The sequence below is a fragment of the Dermacentor andersoni genome, chromosome 7 (assembly GCF_023375885.2).
Source record: "Dermacentor andersoni chromosome 7, qqDerAnde1_hic_scaffold, whole genome shotgun sequence".
Taxonomy (NCBI): Eukaryota; Metazoa; Arthropoda; class Arachnida; order Ixodida; family Ixodidae; genus Dermacentor; species Dermacentor andersoni.
Genome location: NC_092820.1, coordinates 139,598,069 through 139,624,085, shown reverse-complemented (window position 1 = coordinate 139,624,085; position 26,017 = coordinate 139,598,069). Strand labels below are relative to the sequence as shown.

At 43.1% G+C, this 26,017-nt stretch overlaps 2 protein-coding genes across 4 annotated transcripts in view; one reads left to right on the top strand and one right to left on the bottom strand.

The window, feature by feature from the left end:
- The window catches only part of LOC129385587 (uncharacterized), a 274,694-nt gene that overhangs the window by 136,237 nt on the left and 112,440 nt on the right, over positions 1-26,017 (top strand). The gene's annotated exons all lie outside the window — the stretch shown is intronic.
- Positions 17,152-23,487, bottom strand: LOC126534902 (amblin-like). Of its 3 annotated transcripts, none has more exons than XR_011895834.1 (4): positions 23,265-23,487; positions 20,772-20,951; positions 18,110-18,288; positions 17,152-17,359 (listed from the first exon to the last, which is right to left on the bottom strand). XR_011895834.1 is itself a non-coding variant. In XM_050182115.3 (4 exons), exons 1-4 carry the CDS (start codon positions 23,317-23,319, stop codon positions 17,307-17,309), a joined length of 471 nt encoding a protein of 156 aa, XP_050038072.2. In that variant the 5' UTR covers positions 23,320-23,487; the 3' UTR covers positions 17,152-17,306. The 3 variants fall into 3 exon arrangements, 2 of the variants coding, with proteins under 2 accessions (XP_050038072.2, XP_050038073.2); XM_050182115.3 differs by having other exon boundaries at positions 18,110-18,292; XM_050182116.3 differs by having other exon boundaries at positions 18,110-18,292; positions 20,853-20,951.

The following is a 26,017-nucleotide window of genomic DNA, read 5'->3' as shown; positions in this document are numbered from 1 at the left end:
CAGAGAAAGTAGAAGGCACACGTCAAGCACTGTGTTTATTTCCTCTGCTACCTGTGTCTCGGTATGTGTATTACTACATTGAATGCATTGTTGATGCTATTCACACGTCCACGTTGTTACTACGTTTTTTTTACTCTCTAACGCTTCCTACAATGTTATCGCTTGGCTGAAGACGCAGCTACATGGTAAGAAATTTCCAGAACCATGGCGCCGATTTTATTACGAAAGGGCCAGGCATAGTGACGTATTCGCTTTGTTGTAGCGCTGCTAAGCCCTAGGTCATGGTGGCCGCATTTATATGGTGGAAAAATGTACATTGTGTACCTTGTGTACCGCTGTTGGGTGCACTATACAGGAATCATAGGATTTAGGAATTACTCCGGACTCCCTCTCTACAGCGTGTCTCATATTCACTTATGGGTAGGGCACGTAATACCGCAATACTTTATTGTTGATAAATTTCTCAAATAATTTCAAACACGACATTTTCTGTGCCTCGCTCTTATGACACACGCGATATCACAACATCCACAATTCGCTTTCTATACTTCTCGAAAATACGTGTGATTCATCGTATGACATGTTTATCTCACATTGTCCGCCTAACATTTGCGACTTGGGAAGGTGTGACAGGCATGTTGAAACACAGCAAGGCAGTTCGTTTTCTTTTTTCAAAAGTCTGAAGCTTAAGTACTGCCTGTCCATGTGCTATACACAACTGGACTGGATATTTTTATCCGCTGACTGTACTCTGTGACCCGACTTACGATGGCATCTGCATCATTAAAGGTGACGTCGCTTCGTGATTCGTTTTGATTTTTTTCTTCTGCTTGCTGCTCTATACTGCTTATAGGAATCGCTACACAGCTTATTCGTATAAGCAGTACAGCGCAGCAAGCAGAACGATGCTATACCAGCTAGGCCCAGTCGAAGCTTTATTGATTTTTCGGCTTTGTTTTTTCTCCAATTTCATCTATTCCCGAAAAAAAAGTGCAGTAATAGAGTAGTGTTATATCATCCTGATTTAAGGCAATGGTATTGGTGGAGAGAAGCCGCGGAAATTTATGAATTCTCGCTGTTTCATTCTTGCGTGCTTTCCAGCGGCACGTTACAAAGTGCGTGATCTTACACATATATCCTGACACCTAGCTGTCCTTGCCGCTGTAAAAAAATCTAACCTGAGCATTTCTACTCTGATTATAGTAGTGATAGCTCGGAAACTTTTTATGCACCGTGACAAGTGTATTTCCAAACGCTCACTAAGCATTGAGCACTGTTTGTTTGGGTTCTATTATGGCGTTTTGCAAGAATACCGTGGCACAGAGGTACTGGAGCGTTATTTTCTGTAAAACATATAGCTGGAATTGGAGGAGATCTTCTAAGATGACCCTGAAGCCCATTGTCTTGAAACCTGAGAAACATACAGAAATTACATCTACAGTCTAAATATATTCGCCTAGAATATTAGGGGAAAGTATCTAATATCAACGAAGGTATACAATGTGCCATGTGTAACGTGGGCACTCGGCTTCAAATCAATAGCACTTGTCGGCTGCGAAGGAAATGGTAGCAATGTTCTGCCTATAGGCCACTAATGTTTTCTCTTCCTTGCGAAAAGTAAAAAGAAACATAACCCTTCTAGTCTTCTAGCCTGCTCTGGTTAAGAGTGCTACGCGGCAACGAATCGCGGCTTAATGTGAGGCGGAAAAGTGATACCAACCGTCGATTCTAGGTTTTGTAGGTGATCTGTAAGGCCACCTCTGTCGTGAGAAGCCGTACTATATGTGCCGCAAATCTGTGTGGTATTCTGTGCTTGTATGAAAACCTTTGTGTTTTCATATGAGAGTCGACGTGATCCTTTAGCATTACAGAAACTGGGCATCCAGGACAACATATTGTTTCTATCTTTTTCCGTAGAGAACGCGTGCAAAGGCAAGCGAGGATTTCTTGTCCTAAACAATCACCCTATTTTTAGGGCAATATTGCTTAAAATAACCTAGGCCTCGAAAGCAGCATGAGAGAGCAAGCGATATGGTCTTCCGCACTGCCTCTTCCTAGCTACATGCAAATGCAACATTGCTGACAGATCGAGAATACTTACTTCGAAAGGTGTTTTACAATCCCTTGAGAGAGTATAGCCACAAAGTTTCCCATGAAGTAACAATGAAATAATACTGGAGCAGCAAGTAAACGTTTACGCAGCTGTTTCCTAAGAAAAGAAAGAGAGAAAAGAAACAGAAAAAGAGCCATAACATTTTGTAAAGTATTTTGTCTGCTCACAGCGTTGCTTTGGTTTGAGCATCTGGCACCCTCTCCATCAAATCTGCGATGACGGATGTAGAGGAATAACGTGTCTGTATCATCCCTATATATCTACAAGTAAATGTTTAGAGAACAAATGACTTGACCATCTAGATTATTATTACAAAGCCATACAGTTAACCAGCATTTTGGTGCTGAATTGCAGAAGCTATTGTCTAGTGCCGTTCAACAAGAATGTCCAAATCTTGTAACTCGGGTGACTCGTTTGTAGATCATGACAATGCAACCTGCCATAAGGCACTAAGCGTTCAGCATGGTCTGGCACAAATTAAATGGCATTGCTACGTTACCTTTCCATCCAATCCCCGTGCATTGCCCCCTGCTACTTTTTTTCTCCAAGATAGAACGGAAAGCTAAAAGAAAAGGGCTTTCGAAATTCAACTCCGTTAAATTCTCTTTATTCCCCTAACAATATCCTGGTATGAATCCTGGCTTAAACATGCAAGCAAACAGTTTTACGGGGTCAAGGACCTACCACATGGGCACATGTGACAGGTTAATTGATTGCAAATACAAAATAAAAATTTAAGGAGACCTAAGCACTTCTTAAGAGTTCTGAAAGCGAAAGTATTATTGTACAAGTGAACGCCGCTGAGCGGTCCTTCGAATTAGGAACCCCTTGTGGGCAGGCGTAGGCATTGATATGCTTGGCGCGCTTTGACTTGACCTTACCGAGGCGCGGTTAGAACGCAGGCGAGACATTGCGCGGACAAGGAATACGCGCATATCGCAGGCTTTCGAGAGCGGAAGCGAAGGTCAAGTGGCGTCGCGGCGATGCTGACTCCGCTTAAGTGACACCTGGCGCTCTAATGTGGCAGCAGGTATTCTCTTTCGCCCACTCTAGTCTCTCAGGGCACGCTCATCAAATGACATCGCAGCCTATGATAACTTACGCCTCTACTTTCTCATCAAAAGCACTGTTTTTGGTGTGTGTGGGTGTCTGGTAGAGCCACTAACACGGATAGTTACTAGAGCTTGCCCATTCTTGTTTTGCTTTTCGAGTTCCCTTCTCTCCAGTAAATCTGTGTTCCTACCATTTCGCATACATTCTTTCCGTTTCTTTCTGGAGAATCGACAATTTTTGATATAAACAAGCATCACGAAGAATGCCCATGTGCCCGCCAGTGTGAAATTAACTGAAGGCTTCACCCTCTCTATGCGATTTTTTGTTTACGACATTTGGGCAAGCGCGACAATTACTTGAGATGTTGACGTCAGAATGCGTTTCCAAAGGGTAACCAGTTCTTGTGTCTCACACGCCCGCAGGATTTTCCCAATACCACGTACCTATGCTTTGACCTGGATTGGGAAAAATTGTGGATAAGAGCCTATGAAGAATACCTTAGTAACTTGCGATTCGCTGATGATATTGCCGTGTTTAGTAACTCAGGGCACCAATTGCAATGCATGCTCACTGACCTGGACGGGCAAAGCAGAAGGGTGGGTTTAAAAATTGATCTGCAGAAAACTAAAGTAATGTTTAAGAGTCTCATAAGAGAACTGCAGTTTATTATAGGTAGCGAGGCACTGGAAGTGGTGAGGGAATACATCTACTTAGGGCAGGTAGTGACCGCGGACCCGGAACATGGGACTGAAATGATCAGAATAAGACTGGGCTGGGGTGCGTTTGGCAGTCATTCTCAGATTGTGAACAACAGGTTGCATAATCCATGAAGAGAAAAGTGTAAAACTGCTGGGTTTGACCAGTACTCAACTACGGGGCACAAACCTGAGGGCTTACGAAAAGGGTTCTACTTAAATGGAGCACGAAGCAACGAGCTATGGCAAGAAGAATGATGGGTGTAACGTTAAGGGGGATAAGTAGAGAGCAGATTGGGTGAGGGAACAAACGCGAGGTAATGACATGTTAGTTGAAATCAAGAAAAAGAAATGGTCATAGGCAGTGCATGTAATGAGGAGGGAAGAGAACCGATGGTCAGTAAGAGTTAAGGAGTGGATTCTGCAGCAGGGGCCGGCTGGAAGTATGGTGGGCGGATGAGATTAAGAAGTTTGCAGGGACAACATGGCCACAATTAGCGCATGACGGGGGTAGTTGGAGAAGTATGCGAGAGGCCTTTGTCCCGCAGTGGGCGTAGCCAGGCTGATAGCGATGATGATGAGGCTTTGTTCGTTTTCCTTCCTGCTTTTTGTTGTTTTATAAGTAGAATCGAAAGAACAATTGAACGTGTGAAATCAACAAAATAAAAACCTCAAGGACATTGCGTAAAGAAAGTGAAATTCTTCACCAAGATATTGAGCAGAATGGCAGCAAAGGTCGTGCGGACAGAATTCGCCATCGACACAACAACTGCAGAAGTGGCCTGTGCTATGATTTGTCACCGACACCAGGTCCCCGGCGTGTATTTGCCTAAAATTATTGTTCGGATCCACAGAAAAAGCAAGTGGAATGCGGTGCTTACACATACTGTGAGTTTCGGACGAAGCCGGAGCATCTTTTGCAGAATATAAATGTACTGTGGTGCCTTGACCATCGCTACCCATCATATTCAGGCGTCATAATCGCCACCACTACCACTACGAATCTGAGGTAGATCGGTTTTCAAAACACGCGCATCGGCACACGTGTTTGTTATCTGCGCCACACTTCAATTTGCATTACCCTTCCTGATTATATGTAGGGACGACGGCAGGCTTTGTCGGCCCGCATCCCGTCGTCCTGCATAACAAATTATTATTACCAATAACAAAGGCATTCCTCACTTAGAGGGGAATTTCGCGAAAGTTCAACTAAGCATTTAAGAGATATGACCTAATTGAGATACTTTGAACAGCATTGACGCTAGTACAAGAAGTTTCAGTAAGCGAACAAACTCAAAATCAGTCTAAGGTGTGCCGGCGCTCTACCTCTCTGCTCGAGTATAGTATGAAAGGAAGACAAATATTGAAATGACGTTTTAATGCTAAAATTAATAAATGAAAAGTCTATACGACCGAATGTAATTATACGTGGGGGGAGGGAGGGCATTATTTACCAGATAATTGGCGAATTCTTTCTGTGTAGCATCCTCGTGGGCACAACGAAATGGGAAGAATTTTTTGCTGAGTGTAACTTTTTTGCATGCTTCAAACACATGCGGCTTTTGCTTGAATTTCACGCCGTGCTCAATACACATCATTCAAACTATACTTTGTCAGCTGAGAGCATTTTCTAAATGCATCAACGAACACAGCCAAATAATCACCAGCCATTAGAACCCGCCGTAATCCCATTGCTTGTGTAGCGTTACTGAAATTACATTATTTGTTTTAAGTACCCACACGTCGTACGTTGAATTGCATTCAGGTGAAGTGCAATCACATCGCTTTATTGCGCATCGGACATCGTCTTCCTGGAAATGCTTGGTTCTAGATGCAATTATTACTAATGTGCTCACGATGCTATCTGGGACAAGAAAGTTGAATACTTGCCAGCGCATCTGTCCATGCATTTATTAGGTGACATAAACGTGGTCTTTTCTTTTTGCCCGCAGCGACCAGTAGTAAAATGTTGGGGACAGATCCTTCCACCAGGATGAAATTGCCAATACTGCGTGCTCTCGAAACGAGGTGCAAGTATTGGCTTAGCACCAGAGTATCACTTTGTAGTCTTTTCCGCTGAAAACATCGGAACAGCGATCACACCTGAGATGTTGTAATTGTACGAATATTTCACGAATTGAATAAATAATTAAAATGTTCTCACAGACATTGCACTAGAACCATGATAAAATGTTTCCCGCAGACATCACAGAAAAAGGCATATAACTAATACAGGTGGTGGGAAATTTTGAAGGGTAATTATATCTACCACTTGAAAATAAAGTATGCTTGGTACAGATTGTAAACCAAGACGCGCCTTGACAGTTCTTGAGGATGCATTTAAACTCAGTGACTAGTAAAGGATACTAAGTGAGCACCCTATAAAAAAGTTCCTTGTGCATCCCAAACAATTTCTCGCAGCAGTTTAGTAGATAAAAAACTTAAGGTGGCGATCTGAATCACAATAAAGAAGGAAGAAGGTGCAGAATATGCCCAGGCAATTTTTACGCGTGTACAGGGTCATCACAGTACATTTTTACGCAACTTTTTTGGCGTGTTATGCGCAGCACATTATTCATGCAACTTGTGTCCAAATCTGAGAAAGGCTGATGCGTCAAATATTCTTCCTGTAATACTGTTGTCACTAGCATAGGCATGTGCTTACCACGACATAAGAATGTTTTTCTTTGGTTTGTTTGAGAGAAAGTGTTTGGCTAATATATTGATGTGGGTAAACCTAATCGTAAAGAAAAAGAAAGTTCAGCATGTTGTCGCTTTCAAAGGAAGGAGACAGAATACAAACGGATTCATCTTCGCCCATTCCACAAGAAAATGACCATTTGATTAGTAGTATGTAATAATATTAAGAGGGCAAGTGAGCAGTTTAGGCTCACTTCAGAAACGCCACCATTGTATTAGTGGCAAGGAGAAGAATAGAAGATGATGCACATGTTTATGTTGTCAGTTTGAACTTTGTATGTGGAAAATGTATATTTATTGACATGTTCAGTTATACCTTAACATTGCCTACGCGATCCAGTCAAAATAAATACAGCTTAAAACAGTGGAAATAGTAGTCATGAGCATTTTTTGGGCAGTTAGAAAGCGCGTCTTTTAATGACTAGTGAACTTTGTATTTGGAAAATGTATACTTATCGACATGTTCAGTTATACCTTAACATCGCCTACGCAATCCAATCAGGCAATAATACAGCATAAAACAGAGGAAATTGTATTCATGAACATTTTTTGGGCAGTTAGAGAGCGCGTCTTTTAACAACCAGACTGTCTTCAACAGATAACTGGCCTATGATCACAAATATGCCATGGAATTGGATATGCCCTGTCCAGTGTTGTGAACTGCGGGATCATGACGCTAAAGGAGGGAAGGGATTTTATGAGCACCTTCATCCCTTCATGAGGCGCGTTTCCTTGGCAGCAGGCTGGCGTCTCTTGTGGTAACCGTTTGCAACGGAATAGAATAATTACGTTACCTTGGACTGGGCACCACGGTGACTCAAGAACATGCACTATCGAACAATAATGAAGCGCGCGCAATGCAGTTATCAAAGAATACAGTGGTGTTCTGCAATCTCAAAGTGCGTTGGTTGACAATGAATTTTGCCGATTTTCACGTCACATTTTCACGCGAACTAATGAGAATAAAGTATCGACAGCGTAAACCACGAGAAAACTAATCAATAGTCAGAACCAATCGATCTGGGCAGTTTTTATTTACTCAAGTAAGCGCATAGATGCGTAAGAATTAGACAGTGAGGAACATAATTATATGACGTTGCCATATTATTCCAAAAGCTACATAAACGTTCCTATTCCCAATATAAAGCTTTTATATGATCCATTACAATAAATCAAGCCTACAAACATAAAATAATCTTGGTGTCGAAATGTATGCACAAGGTCATGTTATGTTCTCAACCGATTCCCACAATTTGTTCTTTCACCATGCTAACCGAAGTATCATTACCAAGCTTTTCTAATATGATGATTTATTACTGACTGCGTACATTATTACGAAGGCACCAAGTACTATGAATAAATATTCTCTACTGAAGGAAGCACACCTGCGGGTAGCTTATTTCTGCGAGGGTTTTATTTCCGAAGTTTTTCACTTCAGCGCGAATAGCAACGGGACGTAGATGAGAAACAGACCCACACAGGCGGTAAGTTCCAACAACAATTAATTTCTGTGACGGACGCCGCTTTAATACCCTCACCATTTCCTCTCGCTTTTCTTTCACAAGCACCTGTCTACTAACAAGGTAACAGAGCACATGATGGTATAATACACTTGCAGACTAGGCAAAAAGTATCTTTAACACATGCACAGGAATTCAAACTCATTCTCCGAAATGGCAGGGACAATTCGCTAACACAAGCATCACCAAACTGTTGAGTGCGCGCATTTTCCATGATCAGACGAGTTAATTCGCATTTGCTTCTCCCGATTATAACTGCATCTTCAAAGTGTTGAACACATCTGCACTTTGCGACCAAGTAAAGGCTTGTTAACTTTATTGGAGTGCTCCCTCAGCCTGTCATAAGCGCACCAGTCGGTTTGTCTGATATAACTCTTTCCACAGGGCAACGAGCTTGTGTCAAGAACACAGGTCCTGAAGTTAACGCACCACTTTCATTGCTTCTTTTTGCTTGCGTCGTTCATTGTGCCACACGGCCTTGTTTGCGCACACAATGTGTTGTGTAAAAACACAAATTTCTACTCTAGCAAGTCAAACTATCTACACCACAGCCTCCGTGGAGGTAAATTTTGCAGTTTCTTTCTGATTATTGTAATATCACGTGACAACAAAGCTACCACTGGAACCAGTGAAGGGTGGCTCCATTCACAGACTTGGCTCTTTGCGTCGAAGGAGGCTGAAATAATACGTCAAGCAGACAGACAGACAGACAGACAACGAACTTTATTGAATCCTGAGGAGCTACTTTCGGGACCTCCTAACGGGAGGCCATTGTAGCCGCTGGCCGCGCCCACGTAAAGGACAGAACGCCGTGACGCTCCGCTCTTTCCTGGGCTCTCTGGATAGCCTGGGCTTGCTTTCGGAGTACCGTGCTTCTGATGGCCTCCTCCCATTCGGCTTCACTGGAGAGGAAGTCGTTAGGCAACGCGGGACATCGCCAGAGCATGTGAGCCATTGAGCAAAAGGTTTCAGTGCAGTCGGGACAACTAGGGTTCACATCCGAGTACATCCTACTGAGGAATCCCCGCGACGGGAAAGATCCCGTCTGCAGCATTCTAAGTGTAGCTGACTGACCTCTACTGAGCTTCGGGTGAGGCAGAGGATAAATTCTTCGACCAAGTTGGTAATGTTTGGTAATTTCATTGAATGTGAGGAGTGGATCGTTCTGCTGAGTCCCTTCCTGCCCCTCCGGAGCCTCCAGACCGTCGCGGCGCGTAAGTTCTCGCGCATGGTCGTGGGCAAGCTCGTTGAGGTTTGGGAAGCCCTCGAGAACGTTCGTCCCCATGTGTGCGGGGAACCACGTGATATAATGAAAACCGGGGCAAGTCCTTTTCTCTAAAATAGAGGCCGCTTCTCGTGCGAGGTTACCCGACTCAAAAGCTCTGATTGCGTCTCTCGAGTCAGTGTAAATGTAGGAACGCTCTGGGTCACACAAGGCCAGCGCAACCGCAATTCGCTCTGCTATACTCGCGGTGGCCGCTCTGACCGAGGCCGAGGAGCGAAGCCCCCCCCCCCCCCCCGCCCGTCTATAACCGACAACGCGAACACTCTCCTGTTCCCGTACTGCGCCGCATCGACAAAGACCGCGGAGTCTCTGTCATCTCTAACTTTCTTCAATATGGCTCGAGCACGGGCTTTACGTCTACGTTCGTTATGCTGCGGATGTACGTTCCGCGGGAAGGGCCTCACTAGGTAGGTCGCCCTCGTTTCTCGTGTCAATGTTATACGCCGGTCCTCCATTATCCTAGGAGCCATACCAACCTCGTCGAGAATTCGCCTGCCAGCTTGGGTCGACGATAGCCTAACCACCTGGGCAGTGACCTGTGCTTCTATAATCTCGTCTATGGTATTGTGCATACCGAGTTGATCTAGCCTGTCGGAGCTCGTGGCAATAGGCAAGCCTAGCACTTTCTTGATGCTCTTGCGCATGAGTGCATTTAATTTGGTCTTTTCCGTTTTTGTCCACACTAGAGCTGACGCCACATAGTTAATATGGCTCATGAGGAACGCGTTGTACATCCGAAGGAGGTTGTCTTCACCTAACCCCTTCTTTCGGTTGGACACCCTAGCAATTAGCCGCAACATATTCTCCGTTTTGGCTGTAACGTGGGTAATTGTTCTGGCATTACAGCCCCTCGCGTCTATGAGCAGGCCTAGTATCTTAACTGAGTCGACTCTAGGAATTTTCTGCCCATTATTCGCGTATAATGCCACGGGTAGCTGGTTGAGGGGTGTCAGACCCAGAACCCCTTGCCTTGCGGGTCTGTAAAGCAACAGCTCCGATTTACTAGTAGACAGCTTGAGACCCGTGTCCACGAGGTAAGCCTCCGTCTCGTCCAAGGCCGCTTGTAGAGCTTGCTCCATTTCAGCTAGGGAGCCCCCTGGGCACCAGATCGTGATGTCATCTGCGTAAAGTGCGTGACCTATGCCCTGGAGGCCGCCCAGTCTATCTGATAGACAAGCAAGATCAACTTTCTAAAGTTTTAGCACACACTGCTACCAGGATCAAGTCCATTGTTTCGTTTAATTAGCCTCTGTGCTATTGCCCTATTGTAGTGGGGAATGTATTGCGCGCTTCAATGTTCGCATGCCACAGATGGAAAGGAGGACTGAAAATGACAGCATTTAATGCGAAGTATTCTTTCCAAACTTGAGGCGCTATGTGTATGTTTATAACCCTACATAGTTGTTTAGTGTCTATGGGGTCGGGTTGCTAAGCACGAGGTCGTGCGATCGAATCCCGGCCACGTCGGCCACATTTCAATGGGGGCAAAAACACCCGTTTACTGAGACTTCGATGCACGTTAAAAAAAACCCAAGTGGTTCAAATTTCCGGAGTCGTCCACTAAACCATGGCACAAAATCGGATCGTGGTTCTAGCACGTAAAAACCCATAGTTTAATTTACTTTATTTCGCTATGTAATAGGCTAATCCGTCATGATTACATCGAGATTGTTTCTCCATCTGGGTATAAGAATAGTCATTGGGGGCATGACATGCATGCATAGTTAACAAAAATGGTTCTAAAAATGACATTACGTTAATACCATGATATATTTGTCATATGTTATGATATAAATGGTATGATCGACATGATTCCGTTGTGGTCATTTAGTTAACTCATTAAATCACAATATGATTTACATGCATGCAGGTGTTTACATGTATGACGTGACGTGAATCACGTACGTGTCATGTCATGTGCGTAATGACATGAATCAGGAGACATACCTCTACGTGCCCTGTAATAACTTCAGAGGTATCACATGCGTGTCATGACACATATGTCGTACAATAAATGATATGAATAGCATGCAGACGTTGTGGTAGTTTTTAAACCCTATACCTATTTTGGTATGAATACTATGACTAGCGGACAAGAATGTGAACATAAATGACATCATGTGAATGATATTCGTGTCATGACATGAATGCCATAAGTTGCAAAATTGTTCATCACGACATGAAATTCCTTACAAGAGATGCATGAGTATGTATTGGCATGTCATTATTGGCATGTAATGAGCAAATATCTCAACACACAAGCGCTTATACATATCCAGTTTAAGAAACATCCCGACGTTTTTATCTCGTGTCATGTATATCATTCATGACAATGTCATAACATGCATCTCATGTATTTAGTGGGATGTTACGTTAATGTGCCTCATGTTATTTCATTCATGTTATGAATATTCTGGCTTAAAATTTGTAAAGAAATGGGTTTACCGATAATGACAAGAGAGCTATATCATACATGTCATAATATGAATTTCATAAATGAGGTGACAAGAATGGATTGAACGACACATGCTTTACATCAATTGGATATATTCTGGATATGCGCGCCATGAGATGCATGCGTGACAATGAGGCTGTGTCATGCCATGAGCAATACAAATTGATTGACATGAGTGACATGACTAGAGATCATGGCATGTCTGTATGTCAAGCCATGACATGATCCCCATTAATTGTCAAGACATGCATATATGCATGCCATCACTTTAATATTATGGCAAGATCTTCTTCCAACTTCATGGATGTAGTTGCCAGCCTTGGACCGATGGCTATATGCTACCGTTCGAGATGCCGTGATGGTCGCTGATCGTTATCCCAGAGTTGTAATCCGACTCTGCTCTCAGATTCTCGCGCGCTTCCTGCTCTCGAGCCATCTAGCACGTGCAAGGAGGTCACAACATCTCTGAAGCATAACACTTGGTAGTTGGTTGCAGTCGTTGCAGGAGCGATGTAAAGGCAAGTTTCCCACGAGCGTATATGTCCGAGTGCCAATGCGTTCTCTTAAAGCTCATGTCGAGCTTTCATGGCCCTTCCCGTCGTTGCAACGTCAATTAATCATGCAGGACCTGTTCTTTTCTGGTGCCTACCATGGAGCTTAATACAATGGTTGCCAGAGGAAACGCTGGCGCTAGTGTGTACTGGAGCTGCAGTGGAGAGCTAGCATTTGAATCATGGGAAGTCACAGATTTGCCTAAACGTCGTCCTTCTGGCTTCAAGTGGCTTCATCACTTTGCAAGCTCATCATCTTTTACAATGTACTGCATAAAAATAATTAAATAAACATGAATAAATTATCCAACGGCAGGATTGAAACACAGGACCTCTAGCACAGACACCCTGTGTGGAAGCGATTACGCCACGGACGCATGCATCGACAAGCAGCATCTAACGCCATTATGAAGTTATCGCGGGCAAACCACTGCATTGAGACGCTAGGTGCATTTCGATTCGGCCACCTCAACAAGATGACTCTTTGAAATCAGTAGCGATTATGCGTACTCGCAGCGTCTTCTCCACTTTGGAAAGTATAAATTGCGCTGAAATTTACAATGAAGACAGTTAAGCGTAATAAACGAAACCACAAGAACGTCTAAATGCACAAGTACAATGATCAGAAAAATTGATGTACTTCCCATCATTTCCATTGTGGCTGAACGATTGCTGCCCCACAGTTCACTCTAGCCTACGGTAAGAACTTCTATTGTGTACATGGCGTCCGAGTGAACCAAGGCTGCATTCAATTGCACTGTGGCAGTGCCCTCATGGCTCAGACAGGGCGGGGCAGCAAAGCTGTAAGCAGGGCGTTCCTTGCATTAGTGAGGCCGTGGCCGAAGCGTGCCAAGAGATGTTCCCATACGAAATTGGTGCTATGCTACAGCGGACAGTCGATCTGATACACACGTCAGCACTTGAAACCCTGCCCAATCCGCAACCCATGGATGAGTCCGTGTAATAGCTTTGTTGTTCGCGATTGCTCTTTGGTATGCTGGAGACGCCGCCAATAATAAGAAATAATGACATGCTCTTATAACTAGTAAAAAAGAGACGGTAAGAAGCATATAATTATGCACAGCAACCAACTCGGGACGTTAAGGTCAGTGCGACCAGGCACCACAACTTCTGCGTTACCCATCATAACCTTGCTACCAGTTGCAACACGCCAGTTCTGCGAATGGCTATAAGCGGACGCTGGTTTTGCGCTGTGCTACAGTATCACTGTAAAGTCACTTGTTTTTGTGCTCCAAGTGATATCACCTAAAACCGTCAGTGAGCATTTAGTATCGGCGTTTCTCGCCCGTCTTACAGCTCCATGTCACTCGTTCAGTTGAGTTTGATCGTTCGCAGAAACTGTGCAATTGTCATTATCATCATCGTCATCGTAATCTCGGTGCTGTCGTCACACAAACGCGCTGTGACTTTGAATCTAGTTCAGTGTACTCTCATCACGCATACAAATGCTGGATTTGCACATACACATCTGTCAATCTAGTAATGCTTTAGCGAACCCCAAGCAAGGTTAAGCAAGAATCTGCCTGCAAAATGTTCCGCATCACATTGATTCCCACAGTGCGTAGGATTCGCACAGTCTGTTGTACGGAAGTTGTGTCTCTCATAGAGCATAAACATCTATCAAATGAATATAAACTGGATTTCAAATGCAGTCACAGTCTGCAATTTTATCATCATCATCATCATCATCATCATCATCATCACCATCATGTTTTCGTGCCCTGCAGGACGAAGGCCCCTCCCTGCGATCTCCAATTACCGATATGCCTACCAATCTTCGTTCCTTCGCTCTTTACGACGCGGTCCTTAACTTGTTCTCAAGCTTCTATGTCAATCTCTAAGTCTCTGTCCCATATGTCAGCACTGGCAAATGCAATTTATACTCACGGGAACTGCTATTCGCTTGTATCCTTTATTTTTCATAGATTTGATATTTAAACTGTTTGTACATGAAACTGGGTCCGACACAAAGCTTGCATCAAGGTGGCACATGAGAAAAAGTACATTTTCTAATGCAACCAGCGCACATGAGCAATGAAACAATTGTGCTTAGGTTACCGCGGCCGTGAAGCTTAGAAACAAAGCAGGACATTGTTAGAGAAATTGGCCAATAAGCACCTTTCAAATTTAGATGAAATGGTAACTTAAAAATTTTCTGTGCAAGGTATTTCTGGAGAGCACGCAAAAGGAGAACGTACTGCGCGAACACTTAACACAGGCGATTAGCCATAGCGAGCTTAGGAGCCTCATAAGTCGACGACATCAGTTGAAACGTGTCCTTCCCGAAAAACTATGCTTGCGATCCATCGTAATCTGACTACCACATAAGAGCTCCAGGAAAATCGTTCTTCGTGCTCTCGGGTACTGTTGACAAATATTACATGAAAATAAAATTCAGTCACTCACAATGCCAATAGATATCTCTGTGAGAAGAAACCACTTCGCAAGCATTTGTTGCAGGGAGAAAAGAAGACAATGCCTCGTAGTTTGTCGTGACAGTCGGATTGACGGATTCTCTATACCGGAAACTCTTGCGCGATGTTATTGTCCTCCTTCGTTTTCCGAATGATGCTTGGTATTTATGATAAGAATAAACGTTTTATTTTGCTTTATCCTTGGATGAATTGCAACTATGCCCGTAATAAACCTTTTGTCCTAGAATGCGATCAGAGGGCGCAGCGAATCAGACGCTGGTATGTGTTTTAATTGTGGTTTTGGGAGAGCACCATAACAGGTTCACACTGTTACGTTCTTTATTTATTACGTGCGGTTTTCTGTGCGTGAGCCTCGCGATAATTACCGTGCACATTGCTTTGGTATTTAGCAATCGCTGTGAGTTTATTAGATGATTACTAATTATAGAAACTATAATTTTTCTTTCTTTTCTGTGCATCAGTGAAGGCCGGGTGGTACTGAGCGTGTTGGGATCGAGTGCAACTAAGGACCGGCTACTACCGGTGGCAGCTTCATGCTGCTGCCCCGCGAATGTAAGAAATGTGACGGCCGGGCACAGCACCGCAGGCATGGCCACAGACTACGTTAGTGTAATGTGTTCTGTCATCTCTTATGTTTTCTCGGGTTGTACGGCGCATGCGGAACAACCACAAAAAGTAGGACCAGATGAAAGACACAGCGTAAGCTAACAGTAGATGTTCATTTCTCCAGAGCACAATTTTCCACGCTCGCGCAAATCGACTACACATGCGTAATTTATTGTTTGATAAGGAAACAAAGTTCCTCGTTGGAACGATCAACAGATGTGGTGCTTCTGCCACCCATCGCATTGGTGGCTCCTACTGTAAATCGCGTGAACGCTTATCCACTACTGTTCGTCACTTCAGCTCAGCATGTTCTTGTTAACTCTTTTCATGTTTGGACAACTTGTGTGCAGGGAGTGACAGAAGCGAAACTGTAATCATTCGGCAAAATATAATTCATTAAGGATGTCACTGCTAATCTACTCTGTAAAAGGCGCATTACATGGTTGACTTTGCAGCTGAACCCAAATGAATATGAGTACCTCGATGCTAAGCACAAAGCGTGAATGATAAATATGAACCAGCGCTATGCGAGCAGAGGTAGCGGTGAAAGAGCATTACAGTTATATATAAATTTCATTGAGAAGTGCGTTCTAATAATGTATATATGGCTGACTGGGGCTGTATATATACAGAGATTGAGTATGCACACAAGGAAGCAAGGAACGTGGGATATCGCAACACAATTTCACTGACGCATTACCATGCATGACATACACAACCCGCCCCAGCATTGCCCCATTGATCCCTTAAGTAAGACGAGCAGGCGGACTAAATAAAGATGCCTACCCTATAACCCGACGGCTACTAAGGCGTCACGGTAGGCCCACTCAGGGTTGTTTGAAAAGCATCGCCATTTGTCCAACTCCAGTAAACGGGACCTCTGCAAACAGTGACGTCTTGAATTGCGAAGTCCTCAATGAGTTTTGAGCTTTATAAATAGCTCTGTAACATTCCACACTCTTGACTTCTGCTTTTTGTGGGATATTTACATTCAAGCTAAGCCATCATATTCTTTGAACAGCTGCCATTAAATACAGTCATGACAATGTCATGAAGACAACAAAAAATATGTATAATGGTTGCTCCCTAAACCACATCAATACCGTGACGGTTGAGTCCGAAAACTTATATTGCAATAAACTGTGCCATGACGTTTGTGTTGCGAAAAAGTTCTGCCATTTTAACGGGATAAGCTTGCTTTGTATGTGAAAGAAGGGAAAGTGTACAAGTGTTACCGAGCAATAACAATAACAACTCTTCAGTACACTTAGGAACATAAGCATACCGCAAGACAAGTTATTCCAGACCGTGGAAGATTACACAGGAATAAGAGTTTTTTTTACGTGGCTAACTTTAAAGAAACAGTCTCAACTAGCGATAGGAGCGCAAAAAGAGGTGCCTTCAAGGCTCAATTAAAGTTCGTCCTATTGTTGCACAACACCGAGAAACTAGAGTCATTTGAATAGCACTCGTGAATTTGGTTTTTATAGCTAATGTCTTCTTCTTTATTTTGTTGGCTCGTGGTGGCGCGCCAGGTTAAGCTCCTTTTTCGCTCGTCAGCCGAGGCCACCTCAGGTTCAACTCGGGTCACCGGTCATACTGATGGCGCTGCCGCTACACGTTCAGAGATAAAAGTTTCTCATGCCAATATAACCAGTTTTGTTTAACATACCAAGACGCATAAAAAGTTCCAGTGCAGAGTCCTAAACGCGGCAGATGAACGAATCGAGCACACACATTTATTTCATGCTTTTTATAAATTTCATGTAACCCCGCAGGCGCGTGTTCAGAAGTTCTGGTCGAAAGCACCGATTGTCCGTTTCGAAGACATTCTGGATGTGTTATCGTCGAGCAGTAAAAGGTGTCCGTCCATTACCATTTCTTTTTGCCATCAGGCACAGTGCAGGAAACATTGGGATCAGAATCTAAGGCAGAAGCAGAGCAGACATACACTTGTCAATAGCGACCCATAGCTTGCATAATCATTGTACTAAAATGCAGCGGGGTTTTGCTATCATCGCAGTTACTTGTTTAATTTAGTGGATAATACTAACGATGACACAGCTATTGAAGTACCTGATTGCAAGCGCCAGTTGAGTTAACGTCACATGTTTATGCTAGCTCATATTATTTCTTTAGCTCTCGTGATCTTTTATATCCGTGTTTCGCAACTCCTTTTGTCGCCGCCCTGTCCAATTACTGCGCGTGGATTGTAAGAACTCGGCTTCGCTTATTTAATGTTGCGCGCAACTTTAAGAGGGCTTGTGTTCACGCTTGGCTGAATATATGAAGCCATGGTGACGAAAGCAGATAGCGCATATAATTGAGTGACAGATGAATCACGTTTTTTTTTTACGACAAACGCCGTGACATAGATCAGAAAGAAACAGTCAAATTTCGGTTGATATATTCACAGTTTGGAAATCTGTGTTTGACATTGTTCAACTTCTTCCCCCGACCTTACTTCCATCCATCACCAAATTAGGTGATCGCAGCGGTAAGATATTTCGGTTACGCTTGGATCTTCCAGAGCAATTAACTCTTACTATGCGACCCTGTTCATGTACCAGCTATTTAAATGCGAGAAATTTTTTTCAGAGGACATCGGTATTCTTGTTAATATATATCATTGAGTTCCTTGAGTACGTCTGCTGTATGAGCACTGGCGAACTTACCACTGCATCTCCTGATGCATTGCTCACAAGTGTCGAACCGGTTAGGCACCAGTCCACAGTACCCGTCCTTAAATTCACGGCATATGTTGTCCTTGTAATCAAAGTACCATCGCTGCGTTCGGCCATAGCACTTCTCACCATATTCCCTACGGCTGCAAACATTCTTCCGCATTTTGTTTCTGGCTGAAAAAAAAACAAAATTTATACTCGTATTATTCTGCAACAATGCCTTACAACTAACCATCGTTTGATGATACCGCAGAAAAGTGGAACAACAAGAGCACTACAACAAGAGCACTTCGACACGACCCCGTTGGGCTCGCTCATCAACGCAATCCTGCCATAAATAATGGAAGGCCGGTCGCAGCTGCTGTCTCAATCTAATAAACCAGTGGCGAGAGCAGCTGTGGAAGTCGTACATGCCGCAGAGGGTCTTCTGGCTGCGCTCCAGTAACTAAAACACTCTCCGCCACGATGGATGTGCCGAACAGCGTCCACGTGTCTGTTCTGTCGGAACAGTAGACAGTGCAGCAGCTCTCATCATCACCTACGTCGTAACATGTTCGTCTTCGCACCCTGTCTTTGTAGCACGTCTCTCTCTTCGCATGCCTATGTACTTTTCTCAGAATAATTTTTCTCTCTCTGAAGTCAGCCAAACAAATCTAAATGGTTTCGATCTGTAGTTGAGCCATTTGCGGGTTTTAATGCCGGACTCACTGCTGGTATTCAACCTTTCTAGTTACCATACAATAAAACAGGATAATACATATGTTATGTGTTATTTTTCTACTTATTTCTACTTCCCATAAATATCATAATTTTGGGCTTTGTGCGCTCTGCACTTTTCGGCAAATAGCGCGCAACATTATCCACATGTTCTTTAGGGTCAAAAAAACATGTTGGGCGAGTTGGTGCATATTAGCAAACAGTTTATAACTGCGCTAACAAACTACCACAAAGAGACCACAAGCGCAGAGGCACATCCTATGCCAGGACAGCCTATGCTAGTAAAAAGCGCTAAGATAAAGGCGAAGCCTGTTTCCACGTGCAGTGAGATGGAACTGCACTAACTCGCTAGCCAAGTCAACAAAGTAAAGGCGATGGCTTCATCGTATTTTTTAACGCCAAGACGCAGAAGAGGGATATTTCCTTCCGGTCTATAGTGCAAGAGGAACCTGGCAGAACGACGGAAGTAGGATGAACAAATTGTAAGGTTACAAGAAGCTGGTTTCCTGCAATCAGTCATTTTAGCAGTAGCAGCGGCAGTGCTTAAAATGAAAACGGAACACAATATTTGTAAAGCTGCAAGGGAATGAAAAGATAGCAAACGTAATATTCTGCCTGATATTCACAAGACTTCCGACAATTTAAAAGCTTGATGGATTATTCCAAGCTTGGTGGATTATTCTCGCGCATAGGAAGAAGCACGAATAGGTCCTAAGGGTGCAGAATAAAGCACACCGATTCCTACGTGGATTGCAGTGTTGGGGTAGTCTACCAGATTTTTCTATCATGTGGCAAAATCTACGTAGACCAAACAGGAAGGTGCGTGAATGTGTGCTTGCCTTAGCCCCTTAGTCATAGTGGCCGAATGCGAATACGAAGGTGACCGCGCACTGAAGGCCAGTAACCAGCAATATTCGCCTCCCCTACTTGAGCTGCTCGTGTCGAAACAGGTTCTTGATGACATCAGTGAGCACTTTCTTCTACTGCAAATTTTGACAGCTTGCCTATAAATAAGGTTCCTTCATTTCCTCAAGTTTTTAAAAGTTTACCATTGCAAAATTACGAAATATTAATTTATAGTGTCAGTAAAATGTGTTGCGATGGTGTCAATAATTATGAAATTTCAGCGCTACGTTCCATTCGCGAAACTGTTTCTACAAAAGCACTAATTCCGTTGTCTCGGGCGGCTTTTGTTCGTTTTTTTATACTCCATCTTTATAAATCCGGTTGTTACGATATTTCTCCAACTTGTTTATATTCTACATACTCGAACTCCGCATCCTTGTTGGAACCATTATTATGCTATTAAAAGTAAGTATCTAACATACAATCACCACAAAGAGAAAACGAGTGCGCCAGCAACTGGCTCTGAAAAAGGACACCACGCCCACCCAGCTTGAACACGGCAGAAAAAAAAATGAAAAGAGATATAAAAGAGAATAAAAGTGAGTGGTTGGCACTCCGCAAGACATCAAACAGTCCCATGCAGAATACGAGCGTTACAGTCGAGTGTATCGTCCCGTGGCTCACAAGAATTTTAGCACACCTTTGTGTGCCTCATATGAAGTTAAAGCACTTTATTTTAGAAACAAATTCTGGTTAAGCATAGTTAGAGCAAGACGAAGCTGGTGGAACTTGCTCAGCCGCACGTTGCTAGAACTGTTGAATGTTTGTTTTTATAACGTCAGTGGATGTAGAACATTGACGTTTGTCATGCTGCCTAATTGATGCCGAAATAACCTCTTTCTCACGTGCTTGTTAAGGCACTGAGAAAAGATCCGCGAGACTGTACTATATATTGGACATATTCTACAATGTTAACGTTTTCAAAATACAGTCGAATGTTTTGCAATATTCCAAAATTATATAGCAACATTTGTTAAGTGTATGCATTTTGTCAATTTTTGGAATTTTCTACAAGAATTTATGTACTTACGTAGGCAATACCACTGGCACCAGCCTTCTGAGGAAAACCGGTTTTTATTTTCACCGCAACCTGAGTAGTAAAACATCTTACAATTTTCTATCCCCGGGTCATAGTACCAAGATGCAATACGCCCTTTGCAGGTCCCATATGATGGAGGTTGAAGACAGTACTCAGATTTCCATCTTGCAGCTGCAGAAAAAATAACATAATTCGACAGCTTTAGTGTTAAAACGTCTGTAAGCTGAAGCATTTTGTGTTTAATTTACAGATAATTTTCCAATATAGTCAGTGGGACATGGAACTCCAACATTCAACCTGTTTACATGTTAGCAGACTTTCATCGCCCGCAAAATAGTATTTACAGAGCTATACGAAACTGGCAAGAATTTCCTAACTGTAAACGGATTAGTCTAGTTGGCATATGTCTTAATTACAGAATCTAAGTAGGTTGCTCCTATGCCTTGTACAATACACCCCTGAGCCTGAACAGATGAAATAGTTTGAGCTGTACTTTCTGTAAACTTGGCCACAAAATAAAATGCCATTTACCGTTTAAATTTCCCCTGAAACCACTCATGTGTGCAGTGCAAAACGCACTACGCTAAAACAACGCGCGTATAATTCGTTTTTGAGGCGCTTATCAGAAGACTGGCCCCAGCCGTGCGATTCTCAAGCAAGACGCATGTCTTTATGGACCGAATCAGCGCGTCTTTGAAGAAGCAGATTGGGTCATGCGTCAAACTTTTCTCACGACTTTCAAGCAAGACGACACATAAATTCAAGTCAATGTTTCTATAGAGTGTCATAATTTCCTCACTCCAACGCCGGTGATTCCACTCCTAACTCGCTTGCCTTTCGACAGTTTTCGCGAATATCCCGAGAACTGAGCCCCAAGGGCACTGTCAGCCTTGCAATCAATGAGAACTCTCTTAGCGTAAATTACAAATATTGTTGTTCTCGTGCAAGTTTCAAAACTTACCTACATAACAAAAATCTGCGCAGAAAGGACTGCATTCTGTGTGAAGCTGCTGATATTTTCTACAGGCACTATATAATGAATATGTAATACACAGTATTTATCATGCAGTACCTTAGTCGCTTTGCTACAATAGAAAGACAACCCTAAAATCTGCCGACACCTACTTGTAGCTACAGTGATCCATTCATTAATGAAGTTGTGATCCATTCTTATGAGTATTTTCATCACATGCGAGGTGGGAAAATAAAAAAAAACTAATGATACAAGTATATTTCCAGGCCATTCTCGTGTGGAAAATTAAAACCCATGTGCTGTGCACGCCACAACACAATAGGTTTACCAAGTTAACGTTGCCTTACAACGTTTCAGAAAACTGCCACGTGCGCTGCATAGTGCTTTTAGGCCACATCTCCTTAACCCCAAGACCCGATGAATATTTGTAATATGCCCGGGCGCGTCAATAAATTGCAAACCCACAGGAAAGGGTGGAAATAGCAAACTCTGTTTGCACTGGCGATCCATCAGGTCGGAACTAGTGAGCCGTGCAGACCACATATCCTTGGCCGAATTCTCTCGCTGAATTCTATCACTTGCAAAGTATTATCAATGCCAAGCACATAAATACTAGTAATATATCGCACATGAAAATGTACTGCTCAAGAACATAAAGCTAAAGTACCTTACGCCATAACCGAAGTCTGAGCAGTTGGCCCGCATGGCGCCTCCTATTTTTCGCAGCTCCCTGTTCAGTCCACGAAGCCGTTGTTCACTAAAGAATCCGGCACGTGCCTCAAACAATAAACTTCATATTAGCTCTGAACCGCCTAAGCTGACCACGCTGCTGTTTGTGTTTCGCCAAAATACTGACCACCTGGCTACTAGCATTCGAGCTTTTTCTTGAAAGCTCGAAGTCAATGTGATGTGGCTGTCCTTTGGTGTCCCTCCTTACATTTTACTATCCGTGTGGCAATAAGGTGCCATAACACACAGCTGCGCAGCTTTACTAATTTGAAATGTGAGACTCAACTAACTCTGTCGAGTGCTCAAGTAGTGTACATTTTTCGTTATTTTGAAAGGACCACAGACAAGTAGGGTGGGTTGCTCAGTTTAGCAAATTGTGTACAAGGTAACTAGACGATTCTGTTCCATATATTTCTACTTTTGTACTTGAATATTGGTTCAAGCGAGACTCTCCGTATGCGACTCTGGCCGTTGGCGGGACTGTCACAGCAATCAGTGGGAATAGCGCGGCTCATGGCCACAATAAAATGTGTCGAACAACACGAATCCTTCGTCTGTGCCGGCGTATACTTTAAGAAGAATCACTTTTGAAGAACATCTGTCATCTGCGTGTTATCATCAATGAATACAGGAGGTGTAACGACAACTGAACATGTTTTACAACACTGCATCAATATTTGGTTTTCAACACATTTGTTCTAAACAGAAAAAAAACACCAATCATGATATTACAGACCAGACTGTGCACACCTAGGAGAGAGTTGGCGAAATGCTGTACCTACCGTTCACATCATTTCTGATGACAAGAAGCAAAAACGCATATTTGAGTGCCGCCATATTACCAGAGCGTCCACGAACGTACAGCGGCGTAACTTACGCAGCCATGAGCGTTTCTACAGCTTGATATCATTGAAATAAAGGTTGTGCGTCTGCTCACTCAGCCATTATTTGGATGTTCCATTGCGGAAAAATACTGCACGTTTGGCGGCGAACCGTAGTCGCCGAGCTCGCAATTGTTACAGTCGAGAGTGATGCATGGATTGCCAGGCACAAGTTTTGTTTTTGTCGTTTCTTTTTTTTTGTTTTTTGCGCAGCTTCGCTCCCTGTATCGAGTTGCAAGTATTTCTGTGTCCTCTGGGAAAAGAAACACCGCAATTCGTTGGCTACAATCCGCTCTGCTTTCGCGATGCCAACGAAACTATTTTCACATATTTTTACCGAGATTGTCATGCGGTTGGTTGTTCGTGCGGTTGGCTTATTCTAATTTCTGAGGCATCACTCTCCACGTTTTTTTCTGCCACTCGGTTAATACGCTGACCAGGAGAAGTTCAGTGCTCTAAGGTGCAGCTAGATAAAATATAACGGAAACGAATTGCAAATCGACTGCCTGCATATATTTCTGTTTGATGTCATGCCGGCTTGGAGGTCGCATATTCAGGGTGATTCTTCAGAATCCCACTGTGTTAATCACAACTAGGCCAAAAAGTATTGAGTCAATTCGAAAATAGTTAGTCCCAAGTGATTACGCAATACTGATATCGAGGGAAAGAAGGTTCATTGTGGAGATGAATTAGGAGCGAAAAAAAAAAACAATCTTGATATTGTGGCTGGTCTATAAATAAACAAAGTAAGGTTTGCAGATGTTCTCATGGCATGATAAAAATTTAGAGTTATTCTAAAAAAAATTAAGTTAGACTAAATTAACTTGTCTCGCGTACGTTACAGAATGGGTGAATGTGCTTCTAGAAAACGCACATGTTTACGCGGTTTCATTTCCTTTCGTTTAATTTTCTTTCATTTATTCCTGAAAGTGCCCAAGTAGAGCTCTACGCCTTAGCATTGCTGCACTTGTATTGCACAAAAAGCAGAAAATCAAACAGGAATCTTGAAACCGCAGTGGAACAAGATGCAAAAAGCAAAAGTGAAATAAATCAAAAACAGAAGCCACATAACAACGCAAATATAAGAGGTGGAAATATCAACACCATAATAGAAGATATTTTATTGTCTTACAAAACGTGTTTGGGTGAGGCGCACAGAATGTTACAGCCGACAGTAACGGTGGACTGGCAGCGTGGTTGTGAATTAGCCTTTTCAAGCATAAGTAATGACGATATTTTCGCTTTATTTCAGGAGTCTAATGTTAAACCTGTGCAGTACACGCTCATATATACGAAATGCATGGCCTCGCAGAAATTGATCGGACAGGATACGAATGAAAAGTCTCTGAACGCATTGAATTTTTTTCGCATTGGTCAAACCAATACAGTTCCATATAACCGAACTAAACTCCAACTTCTAGCACACAAAAGAATAATGCAAGAGAACGACGCAGTTAACTTATTGACCTTATTGATATGAGACCTAATTTTCGGTAGGATGCATCATAATCATCATCATCATCATCATCAGCCAGGTTACGCCCACTGCAGGGCAAAGGCCTCTCCCATACTTCTCTAACAACCACTGTCATGTACTACTTGTGACCATCTTGTCCCTGCAAAGTTCTTAATCTCATCCGCCCACTTAACCTTCTGCCGCCCCCTGCTACGCTTCCCTTTCCTTGGAGTCCAGTCCCTAACCCTTAATGACCATCGGTTATCTTCCCTCCTCAATAAATGTCCTGCCCATGCCCATTTATTTTCCTGATTTCAACTATGATGTCATTTACTTGCGTTTATTCCCTCACCCAATCTGCTATTTTCCTGTCCCTTAACGTTACATCCATCATTCTTGTTTCCATGGCCCGTTGCATCGTCCTCAATTTAAGTAGAGCCCGTTTCGTAAGCCTCCAGATTTCTGCCCCGTACGTGAGTACCGGTAATACACAGCTGTTATACACTTTTCTCTTGAGGGATAACGGCAACCTGCTGTTCATGATCTGAGAGTGCCTGCCATACGCACCCCAGCCCATTCTTATTCTTCTGATTATTTCACAGTCTCATGATCCAGATCCGCGGTCACTACCTGCCCTAAGTAGATGTATTCCCTTACAATTTCCAGTGCTTTGCTACCTATCGTAATCTGCTCTTCTCTTCCGAGACTGTCAAACATTTCTTTAGTTTTCTGCAGATTCATTTTTAAACCCACCCTTCTGCTTTGCCTCTCCAGGTCAGTGAGCATGCATTGCAATTGGTCCCCTGAGTCACTAAGCAAGGCAATATTATCAGCGAATCGCAAGTTAGTAAGGTATTCTCCATTAACGTTTATCCCCAATTCTTCCCATTCGAGGTCTCTGAATACCTCCTGTAAACACGCTGTGAATAGCATTGGAGAGATCGTATCCCCCTGCCTGACGCCTTTCTTTATTGGGATTTCGTTGCTTTCTTTATGGAGGACTACGGTGACTGTGGAGCCGCTATAGATCTGTTTAAGTATTCTTACATATGGCTAGTCTACCCCCTGATTCCGTAATGCCTCCATGACCGCTGAGGTTTCGACTGAATCAAACGCTTTCTTGTAATCAATGAAAGCTATATATAAGGGTTGGTTATATTCCGCACATTTCTCTATCACCTGATTGATAGTGTGAATA

What these genes read in the sequence shown, in the direction of transcription:
- LOC126534902 (XM_050182115.3), bottom strand. Translation starts at nt 23,319, where the DNA reads ATGGCGGCACTCAAATATGCGTTTTTGCTTCTTGTCATCAGAAATGAT. An exon ending in CATCAGAAATGATGTGAACG is followed by an intron (nt 20,952 to 23,264) that starts GTAGGTACAGCA and finishes TTTTTTCTGCAG; the next exon opens with CTGCAAGATGGAAATCTGAG. An exon ending in GTGCCAGTGGTATTGCCTAC is followed by an intron (nt 18,293 to 20,771) that starts GTAAGTACATAA and finishes TTTTTTTTTCAG; the next exon opens with CCAGAAACAAAATGCGGAAG.